The 11,218-nt window shown below is 41.8% G+C and overlaps 2 protein-coding genes across 2 annotated transcripts; both read left to right on the forward strand.

Moving 5' to 3' along the window:
* Window positions 1-4,197: 4,197 nt before the first annotated feature.
* LOC124147093 (BTB and MATH domain-containing protein 36-like) lies at window positions 4,198-7,283 on the forward strand. The gene is made up of 2 exons (XM_046517708.2): window positions 4,198-4,272; window positions 5,606-7,283. Exon 2 carries the CDS (start codon window positions 5,614-5,616, stop codon window positions 6,403-6,405), a length of 792 nt encoding a protein of 263 aa, XP_046373664.2. The 5' UTR covers window positions 4,198-4,272; window positions 5,606-5,613; the 3' UTR covers window positions 6,406-7,283.
* A 109-nt stretch (window positions 7,284-7,392) lies between these two features.
* LOC125384245 (BTB and MATH domain-containing protein 36-like) lies at window positions 7,393-10,592 on the forward strand. Its single transcript, XM_048402873.1, has 2 exons — window positions 7,393-7,875; window positions 9,255-10,592. The coding sequence occupies exon 2, from the start codon at window positions 9,263-9,265 to the stop codon at window positions 10,058-10,060; it is 798 nt and encodes a 265-aa protein (XP_048258830.1). The 5' UTR covers window positions 7,393-7,875; window positions 9,255-9,262; the 3' UTR covers window positions 10,061-10,592.
* Window positions 10,593-11,218: the final 626 nt, after the last annotated feature.

Genomic DNA, 11,218 nt, shown 5'->3' on the forward strand with positions numbered 1-11,218 from the left:
ACAATAACATTATTTCGTGGGTACAGAAATTGATTTGTTTGCATGTGATAGAGATACAATCATAATCACATCTAAGGTGTTGACGTTGAAATTAAGATTAAAAATGTGAAACAAAATCCCCACACTCATTTCATAGTCATGATATTATGCTATAGGCAGGAAAGATAGATCCATGTAACCATCACCATCACTTATTTTGCTATTTTGTTTTAAAATCCGGATTGATTTCAACGTTATGAAAATGTGTGGGCATGTATAACATTTTGCTCAGCTGGGCCCACAGAGAGATTCTGGTCAGTAAGACTTTATATTTTCATTAAATCGTGTTTGAGTGAGTGAGTGAGTGAGTTGGGTTTAACGCCGCTTTTAACAGTATTCCAGTCATATCGCGGCGTGTCAGCTTAATGTGGGAGGAAAGCCCGAAGTGATGCAGGTCTCAGACGTTTACCACTTCGGTGAAACCCACGAGCACGGGTATGGTGCTGACAAACCTAGAAACATAATCGGGGCGAACCGGGATTCGAACCCACAATCATAGGTTTCTGGCGTGTCCAGGGACGCAACTCTGCACAGCGAATCGCGGCGCCTTAGACGACTGGGCCACCCGTGCCCCCAAATCGTGTTTGAAAACGTGTAGTTTGGGAAGATAAGCCATGTGGGGTCCGTCTCTACATATGAAGTTGACAGTGACAACCAGGACAAGGTGTTGAGTGAGTTAGTGGGTGGGCTGGTGAGTGGGTGAGTGAGTGAGTGAGTGAGTGAGTGAGTGAGTGGGTGGGCTGGTGAGTGAGTGGGTTCGGCTGGTGAGTGAGTGAGTGGGTGGGCTGGTGAGTGAGTGAGTGGGCGGGCTGGTGAGTGAGAGAGTGGGCTGGTGAGTGAGTGAGTGAATGAGTGAGTGAGGTGTAAGGACGTTTTCGACAATATTTCAGTTATATCACGGCGACTCAGCTTAATGTGGGAGGTACACCCGAAGTGATGCAGGTCGTAGATGTTCATTGCCTTGGTCAAACCCACGAACATGAGTATCGTGTCGACAAACCTAGAAACCTAATCATGGCGAATCGGGGTGTGCAACCAGTGATCAAAGGTTTTACGAAGGCCTCTGCACATCGAATTGGCCTATGATCACGGGTATGGTGCTGTAAATTATTATTTAAATGCGTTCAGAAGAAACTAAAGATAACTCATACCTTATTAATTACACTAATATATGAAGGTCGGTTATTATAATCTACTAAACAATACAGTGTAGTCCAACATGTATTTGGGTGACTGTGAACAGTACAAACCGCTACGAGCGTGGGGAAATGCACGGAACGCCAGCATGGGTCTTGCTCTGTGCATAAAACATAAGATTGTGTAGTGAGCGTGTTCTTGCTGCACCTGTGCAAGGGTTTTCTCTTCTTGTTGGTGGAGTGGTCGAGTGACAACTTCTCTTCCTTCTACACTGTTCTTGTGAAATATTAAAAACTCTTCTTGTTTTCGCTTTCCGTATACACAACACTTCCTGACATGAGAGAGGACGAGTTATTGTCTTGTGAGTGAGCAATGTTTTACGCCCTTGAACGGTATTTCATTTACTTCAGGGCGTGCCAGCTTTATGTGGGAGAAAACCCCAGGTGATGACTGTTACTAATTGGGTGAAACCCACCAACTCGGGCATGGAGCTGGCACACCCAGAAACATGATCAGGGTCCATTTTGGGTTCCAACCCACGATCTTATGTTTCTGACAGAACTCTGCCTAGCGCCTCAAACGACTGGGCCGCTCGTAACACCTGTCTGACATGACGAGCGAGGGGAACGGAGGACATTCGAAAAATACAGGTTGTGTGATAGTTTTGACATTGGAGATGAATTCCACTATATTTTCAAATGTGAATAGGGGCGGTCGGGTAGCCTAGTGGCTAAAGCGCCGTCGTCACGCCGAAGACCCGGGTTCAATTCCCGACATGAGTGCTATGTGTGAAGCCCATATCTGGTGTCTGATATTGCTAAAAGCGGCGTTAAACCATACTCACTCACTCACTCAAATGTAAATATTTCAATGAACAAAGGGACATGTACATCCCAAAACACTATTTAAAAAGGCCAAATATGTTACAACTCCAGCAATTATTTGTCATAAGATATCTGTCCAAAACAAACTATGTAAATTTATTAACATTATAATGAAAATTGTAAAAAACTCCCAGTTAACCTCTGTCCACCGCAATGTAAAATACTGTTTGTACCTTGTATGCCGATGCGCTCGGCCTGAGAGAAATAAAGTGCTGTTCTGTGGTATTCTGGAGCACTTTGTGTCCTCCATATTTCGTCAACTCCGGCTGAATGATATCACAAGTTGTACTTCTTACAGCGCGGATATCTTCCCTCACCTATACAAACCGAACACCTATATACCAGTAGTTGTGTGAAAATTGATGTGTATAATTTTAACACGAACATTTTGTACAACTATCAAGTGAGGGAATAGATTTTAATCTGTCATCGACTGTTTACGGGGTGCTGGAGCAAGCAAACCAGTGGTTGATAGTGTGAGAGTCAAACTGCACACTCAGCCTTCCATAAAAGTGCACATTCTTCCTTGATATCCACGTACAGTAAACTACGGTTATAACGAAATCAAAGGCCAGACATTTTAGTTCGTTACAAGCGTAGTTCGTTATAAGAATATACACAGCATACATATAACAAATGGTCGGGACCAAACAATACGTTCGTCATCATAGGTTCCTTTAAGAGCGTGTTCGTTATGAACATAGTTTACAGTAACTGCATCTACCCGGTGGACACAAATGGACAACAACAGGCAGATTTAAGCCTTGCAACGTTTTCCTATCGTTTGTAATTTGTTGGTCAAATCCAGTTTTCAAGGGACCATTTTCTTTTGTCCAGCAGTTCACATAAATCAATAACAGTAGTTCAGATTCATGTGGCACCAAAGACGATCTCAGCTTTAGTTCACCCCAGTGGTGTCAAAGGTATATTATAGTCCCCGGTCCATATACATAGGAGTTTCACGCCGCACTTAGCAATATTCCAGCTATTTGACGGCGGTCTGTAAATAATCGACCTAATAATGGACCTAATTGCTACTATATCAGAGGAATGGCTCACTGCAGCGATTGTTTGTTTGTTCATTTCTTGAAAGGATTTCAGAGAAACTGTTGTTGTGTGTTTTGTTTGTTGTTTAACGCAATATTCCAGCCATATGAAGGCGGTCTGTAGAAATAATCGAATCTGGGCCAGACAATCCAGTGATTGGCATCATGATCATCGATCCACGCAGTTTGGATACGATGATATGTATCAACCAAGTCAGCGAGTCTGACCACCCGATCCTGTTAGTCGCCTCTTACGACAAGCTCGTCACCACTTGGCTGAAAATGATGCCGATGTGACGTTACATTTTAACCCACTCACTCACTCTCACCACAAGGAAAGTCGCTTTTTACGGCAGGCATGGGTTGCTGAAGACCCATTCTAACCCGTATCTTCACCGGTATGTTTCGAAGAGAAATATAAGCCAGTTTTGATATAACAGAATCATCTTGTTCAAACAACCAACGTTACAGCTACGTGTGGACTCGGTATGTATGTTATCAATGTGGACAACAAACCCCGCATGGCGTGGGCTATTTATAACCACCCGTTCTCGTGTCCGCACACTCAAACATTTTACAGACGATTTACTGAGTATTGAATGGAACAAAGTTTTTTGTTAAAAAAGTAAATGCATACATTAACAACGATGTTTGTTTCATTGGAATAATACTTTTGAAAACATAACACGACTGGTGTTTGAAAACGGCGAGTTGGTTATTTCAAAAGTCAAACGTTGTTTGCACGTAGAGATCGATTTAGCGCCTGACTCATATCAAGAGCACATAACTCTACACAATATTCGCAAGTGTTGATTCAATTATTCGGTAGAGCTCCTGCTAGCTGTACAAAGCCAGTGTTCCCTCCGTTGGATTTAGCAATGTTGTCTTATATTAAAATATATAATACACCAAGCCGTTAAGGGTAACCATATCTAATCAAGGACTGATTGAAATAGGAAGCTGAAGGCGCAACGTGTATAGTACGTCGGCGATGAAGACTACGTTGTGCCTACGTTGTGTCGACGTTGTATCGACGTTGTGCCTACGTTGTGTCGACGTTGTGCCCACGTGCTACGCTGTAGTCTCGGTGACTGCCCACCCGCTGACTGACAGTACTCGGAGGGCCACCCTGCCGAAGAGACTCAAGGTAGACGATAGAACACACAGTGAGTATAACATGACAGTTGACCAACACCATGTGACAGTGGACAATACTGTTCACTGCCGGAGACGATTCTCGGTTTTATCCGGGTGTATATTCTTTACACAGGCCACTATCGTGTCTCACAGTTCACAGTTACTTTGTATGAAGACACTACAGTCTGTATCTCCATGTACTTTTATAGTAGCTGTCACTTCAGTGTGTGAAATCATTTGTAACCAAAATTTTATTGAGGACGAATATCATTTTGTGCTTATATGCAATGCTTATAGTGATTTAAGAGCTGAAAACATTCCTCCTAAATATTTTACAACCCCTTCTAAAAATAAATTTAATGCTCTTATGTCATCCACTAACTTTAAAATCATACGAAATCTAGCAGTCTACGTTTACAAAGCTTTTCGACTTCGGTCATTACAAACAGTCTAAATATTTATTTGTATATATGCATGCGTATGTGTATAAATGTGTATGGATATGGATATATATGTAAAATACTGGTAATTCTTTTTTCTCCCTCTCTCTGTAAATAGTTCTGTGTAATAGGCCTACGGCCTAACACTTTTTGTGAATAAAACAATTACAATACACTCGATTGTCACTGACAGTAGTTCACAGGGTATCGGATGCCATTTATGTTTTAATGCATAGTAAACGTTACAGCTACACCATCTTCCCGAGTCAAGGAAGTTAACTGACTATAAAAGTCCAGTTTCCACCCTCGCCGAACTAGGCTGAAATTATGGAGTTATATTTTAGTCGATTGCAGGATTTGTAAAGCATGTGTACAGCCAACTCGGGGTCAACAGCTATTTTCCAAATCTTTTCAAGTTTTTAATCATGGTACTCATGTCATTTGATGCACTTCGCGATGTAAGCCCCGTTTTATCACAATATACATTTGATTATCGATCAGATTATTTCGACTGGCGCCGTCATTTTGTTTGAAGCAAACGCAAGTGATATAAGAGGTGGAATCTGATTGGTTAATAGGAGGGTTATAGAAGGAACGTAACTCGTAATAGCCACTGGTGGCGCAACGATCGAGAAATGCCACTCTAGTTCGGCGAGGGTAGGTTTTTACAGTCTGTTGACACCTTGCTTCGGGAGGAAGCAGCTACACATGTAATGTGCATATAAATAAATGTAAATGTACAAAAAACAAACAAACTGTTATTTGGTGATTATTTCAAAGATTATTTTGTCAGTCATTGAATAATTCGTCGTGGATAGGGTCTTGGAGAAAGTCTGAAGTCATCGCTGCGCTTTGTTTCACGACAAGAACACGGAGCTGTGCAAAAGAAAGTTTCAAATGTTTCTAAACTTTCTCATTACAGAAGCGGCCATGGAAAAGTCAAAGAACATGTTTTCCGAGGCATGCCTGACCAGTGATGTGGCGCTTGTAGTCGAGGGTAAACAGCTGCACGTGAACAAAACAGTACTTTCGATTGCATCACCAGTCTTTGAAAAAATGTTCTTTGGGGAATTCAAAGAGAAAACCTTATTAGAAGTTCCCCTACCCGGGAAGACATACGACGACATGGTAGAGCTGCTTCTGTGCATTTACCCATCGACCACCAATCCGATCACAGCAGACAACATTGACGCACTACTTCCATTAGCGGAGGAATACCTTATGACGTCACTAAAACAACGCTGTCGCACGTTTGTCACAACCTCCCTGAAACTAAACGTGAAAACTTTATCTAAGTCTCAGCTGGTACATTTCATGCATCTAGCAGACAAATATGACTTTGATGATGTTCTTGAGGATTGTCTGAGCCAGGCTGTGTACATTGAATACAGTGATGTCAATGGGCTACAACACCAGGAGGGGTTCCAAGATCTCTGCGACAAGACAGCTGTCCAGTTCTTTAAGCGACGATTGGTGTTGGTGGAGGGACTTGTCAGACCGGTTTTGGAGAGCTCCACCACTGCTTCCGGGAACCTCCAAGAGGACTTCCAGACTATCATCAGCGGCAAGTGTAACGAGTTCTCCCACCGCCATGCAAGGCACGAATGTCGAGAATGTAAGGCTGTGTGTTGCGGGCGATGTCGGAAGCTCGGCACTGAAGCGATGGAAGATTTAGCTCACGTTATCAAGAATATGCTGCCTGCTTTCAAAGAGTCTGAATAGTAATCGTTTTACAAGTGAGACGTACATTTTGATCTTAGGATACGGATATTCACCAAAAAATTTAGAATATCAGTAATGAATTGGAGAATAAATCATGTTTCGCCTCAGTCAATAGCACAAAAGCAAAATCAAGGCGACCTGTAAATAAACGAGACCTGGCCAACCATTGGCTTAACACCGATCCATAGTTCCCATGTACATACTCAAACAGTTGACACAGGATCCTCATTAAATCGGCTTTTACAACAATCCTGTTTATTTGTGACGTACACAACGAGGACTTTGTTAAAGACAAATTGTGGGACGTGTGAATGTTGTTAATACTCGTGTATTGTCATCGTGCATAATCATCAGTTTGACGGCAGTATGTTTTATATAGTCGTTTACGATGTTTTGAGAACTTTATGTTTGATACACGCGTGAATCATATTATACATGTATTTAACTGAAAAAAGAAATAGGTGCTCTTGTTTTTGTAACATGCCAGGTCAAATGTTAAAATGCTAGCTGTCTTCAAAGCTTCAGTACCATTACCTTCTAGAACGTTCAGTCTTATATTGTAATGTGTACATGAAATAACAGGACGGCAGTAGTATATAGGCAGTACTTTGGATTTGTGTACACGACTGGTGCCACTACGTCGGTGGCATCACATTGAATTATACTACACTGCCGGGCAAAAGAAAGTATACTTATGGTTGATGGTGGCTTAATTAAAAAAACAAGAAATCCATTTTGCGAGTGTCTTTTGCCCGGCAGTTTACACTAAGCAATAACAACAGTTTAGTTTCACGTTGTATCAGAGACCATGTGAGCTATACTTCAGCCCAGGGATGTCATGCAACTAAGTCCTCAGGTCCACATACATATGCCAGAGTTTAACAAATTCGAATAAATCTTGGTTTTTAGCAGTTTATATCTCTTGTAAATAGAATGTTTGACACTTAAATATCAAACGTCAGCGTCAAAGAATAGTCAGCGTCGATTGTCTGAGGAAACAGATTCCTTTGGGCGTAAAAAGCAAAATCGGTGTGAAAATGATATGAATGGATCACTGTAAATCTGCGATTGCACCAGGTGTTCAGGATATGAACAGTTTTACTGTGACAGAATCATCTTGTTCAAACAGCCGACGCTACAGTTTCGCAAGGACTCTTTGTGTATGTAATGTATATGTAAAACAAACACCTCACGACATTGGTTATTTATAGCGACCTCGTACTAGTGTTGCCATGCTTAAACCTGTAAACAGACGAATCAATTGGTATTGAACGGGACACACGTGACACGATCGACGAACGTACTCTTTAAGTGCATACGTTCAAGAGCAGATAACTCTGAACATTATTCGCCACAGTTTTGATGCAAATTCCGCTTCCTGCTGTAAAGTGCCTGGTGTCTGCGTTGTGGTCTGTGGCCTTGGTGACTGCCTACTCGCTACCCTGCTCAAGAGATACAAGGTTGACGATAGTGAGTATAACATGACAGTGGCCTGGCACCATGTGACTAGTGTACAATACTGTTCACTGCCGGAGACGCTTCCTCAGTTTTATCCGGAAGTATATTCTATTGTTTTGAGGGGCGGTTGGGTAACCTAGTGGTTAAAGCGTTCGCTCGTCACGCCGAAGACCCGGGTTCGATTCCCGACATGGGTACAATGTGTGAAACCCATTTCTGGTGTCCCCTGCCGTGATATTGCTGGAATAATGCTAAAAGCGGCGTAAAACCATACTCATTCACTCACTCACTCTATTGTTTTGACACCCTGGCGGTTTCTATGGATAAACGGATTCGGATTCTCGTATCTCGGAGTTTCTCAGAAAAAAACAACATCGGTGGTACATTAGTATACATTACAATACAGTTCCTAAGGCCTAAATAACATACAAGTAGGGATCCTAGACGATTGCGTAATGTCGCCGTCTGATGAATAAAAAGAAAACTACTATTAGATCTACCATTAAAAAAGGTTTGATTCTAAACAAAGTATCAAAATATACACACATTACGGGGAAAATTAGTTTCACAGGTGTGAATTAACTGTTAATCGAATAAAACTATTATATCTGTCTGTGACAGCTGGCTTATTCACTCACCTAAAACAACAACGAAAACACATTTAAGTACCGAACTAATGCAGTTAATTATTTCATAAAATATGTTTTCACCTCAGTATACAATAAGAAATAGTTTGAATAATGATAAAGTATTGTTTTAAGAATAATGAAAAAACACCAGACTCTGCCCAAACAAGTAAATGGTCCACCAGTGTGTGGAGCTCATGGGCGTCTGCTACACCAAAATATGATATTTCCTTACAACTATTAATGAATGACTTGGTCTTCATGATATAGCGGCCCCAGAGAATAGTATTTAGAGTTGTATCCCCCTCACTTTCTTGACAACTTATTTTACAGTAGTAAATAGTTATTGCTTGACGCCGAACATGCAGTCATGCGACAATTCCGAAATAGATGTCTTGATCAATTTGAGAATGTGCTTTACAAATCTTGACCCTCATAACATAAAGCTCAAAGTGTGCTAAGAATACAAATTATGAAAGGTAATACGTCAAATTGTGTGCATCTGTTCAAAAGCCGAAGACAATATTAGCGGGAAGCCTTGATTAATAAACAAAAGTCCGTTGTCGTGTGCAACTCAATGCCAACAAACCACATTTTACCAATATTCAGTCACATTACCCGTCGAGATGAGTGTATTTGGCCAAAACTGAAACGTAAAAAAATCACGAAAGGAAATTAACTGTCCGAAAACTAACTCTCAGTGGCGCGTATGTGATCGTATGACACCGTCGTCTCATGCTCCTAATATACAATTTCTTATTACAGAAGCGGTCATGGAAAATTCTGAGAACATGTTTTCCGAGGAATCCCTGACAAGTGATGTGGTGCTTGTAGTCGAGGGCCAAAAGCTGCACGTGAACAAAACGGTACTTTCGATTGCATCTCCAGTCTTTGAAAAAATGTTCTTTGGGGAATTCAAAGAGAAAACCTCATTAGAAGTTCCCCTACCCGGGAAGACATACGACGACATGGTAGAGCTGCTTCTGTGCATCTACCCATCGACCGCCAATCCGGTCACAGTAGACAACATTGACGCACTACTTCCACTAGCGGAGGAATATGCTATGACGTCTCTGAAACAACGCTGTCGCACGTTTTTCACAACCTACCTGAAAGTAAACGTGGAAAGTTTAGCAAAGTCTCAGCTGGTACATTTCATGCATCTAGCAGACAAATATGACTTTGATGATGTCCTTGAGGGTTGTCTAGCTCGGGCTGTGCACATTGAATACAGTGGCACCAATGGGCTACAACACCAGGAGGAGTTCCATGATCTCAGTGAAAAGGCGGCTGTCCAGTTCTTTAAGCGGCGATTGGTGTTGGTGGAGGGACTTTTCAGAACGGTGTTGGAAAAAACCACCAATCCTTCTGGAAAGCTTCACGATGACTTACAGGCTATCATCGGTGACAAATGTAAGCCGAAGTCATACGTGTTCCCTCATAGCAAGCATAAATGTGGAAAATGTGGAGCTGCGTGTTGCAGGGGATGTCGGGAGCTCGGCACTAGAGCTATAAACGATTTGGCTCATGTTATCCCGGAAATGCTGTCTGCTTTCGAAAAGTGTAAATAGCTGGCGTAAATCAGAGATTTTGATCAATTGTTATTTTGGATATAGACATTTACGTTAGTGACACGCCCAAAAAGAGAATATCAGTAGTGAATTGGTGAATAAAGTGTGTTTCGCTGCAGTTAGTAGCATAATAGCTATATCAAGGCGACCTGTAAAATAATCGAGTCCTGGACATGCTCAAACAGTAGACATCGGATCTTAATTTAACTCGTCTCTAACAACAATCCTGTGTTACTAGGTACATACACATGGAGGACTTTATTAAAGACAAGACAACTATATAAGTGGTTCTTAGACAATAGCTCTGACTAAAACGGTTGACATCGAATATGTTTCAGTCCTCTGTTGCTTATGTATATTAATAGTCATTTCATAGAACGGTCTAATCACAAGGATAACACTTTATGTTAGAAACATTTCCCCTTCAAATTTTTTTTATCTCAACCCATCGTAGCTTGATAAGACTGAGTAAGTTACAATCACTTTGCCTTCTCATGTTCAAGATTTTCACAAAGTAAAGGGTAAAATTATGTTTTGTTTGTTTGTTTGTCGTTTCTCTGACTTACTTCAAAACGCCTTTACGTTGATAGATGGGACAAGAAAGGATTTCAGAGAAACTTAGCCTTATTTGTTTGTTTTGTTTGTTGTTTAACGCCACACTCAGCAATAGTCCAGCTATATGACGGCGGTCTGTAAATAATCGAGTCAGGACCAGACAATCCAGTGATTGATATCATGATATCATCATCGGGATAATTTGGATACGATGACATGCATAATTCAGCGAACCTGACCACCCGATCCCGGTAGTCGCCTCTTACGACAAGCATAGTCGCCTGTTACGGAAAGCATGGGTTGCTAAAGACCTGTTCTACCCCGGATCTTCACGGGGTGAGACAAGCATGGGTTGCTGAAGACCTATTCTACCCCGGATCTTCACGGGGTGAGACAAGCATGGGTTGCTAAAGACCTATTCTACTCCGGATCTCCACGGGGTGAGACAAGCTTGGGTTGCTGAAGACCTATTCTACCCCGGATCTTCACGGGGTGAGACAAGCATGGGTTGCTGAAGACCTATTCTACCCCGGATCTTCACGGGGTGAGACAAGCATGGGTTGCTGAAGACCTATTCTACCCCGGATCTTCACGGGGTGAGAC

Source organism: Haliotis rufescens, unplaced genomic scaffold (genome assembly GCF_023055435.1).
Source record: "Haliotis rufescens isolate VD_foot unplaced genomic scaffold, xgHalRufe1.0.p SCAF_1, whole genome shotgun sequence".
Taxonomy (NCBI): Eukaryota; Metazoa; Mollusca; class Gastropoda; order Lepetellida; family Haliotidae; genus Haliotis; species Haliotis rufescens.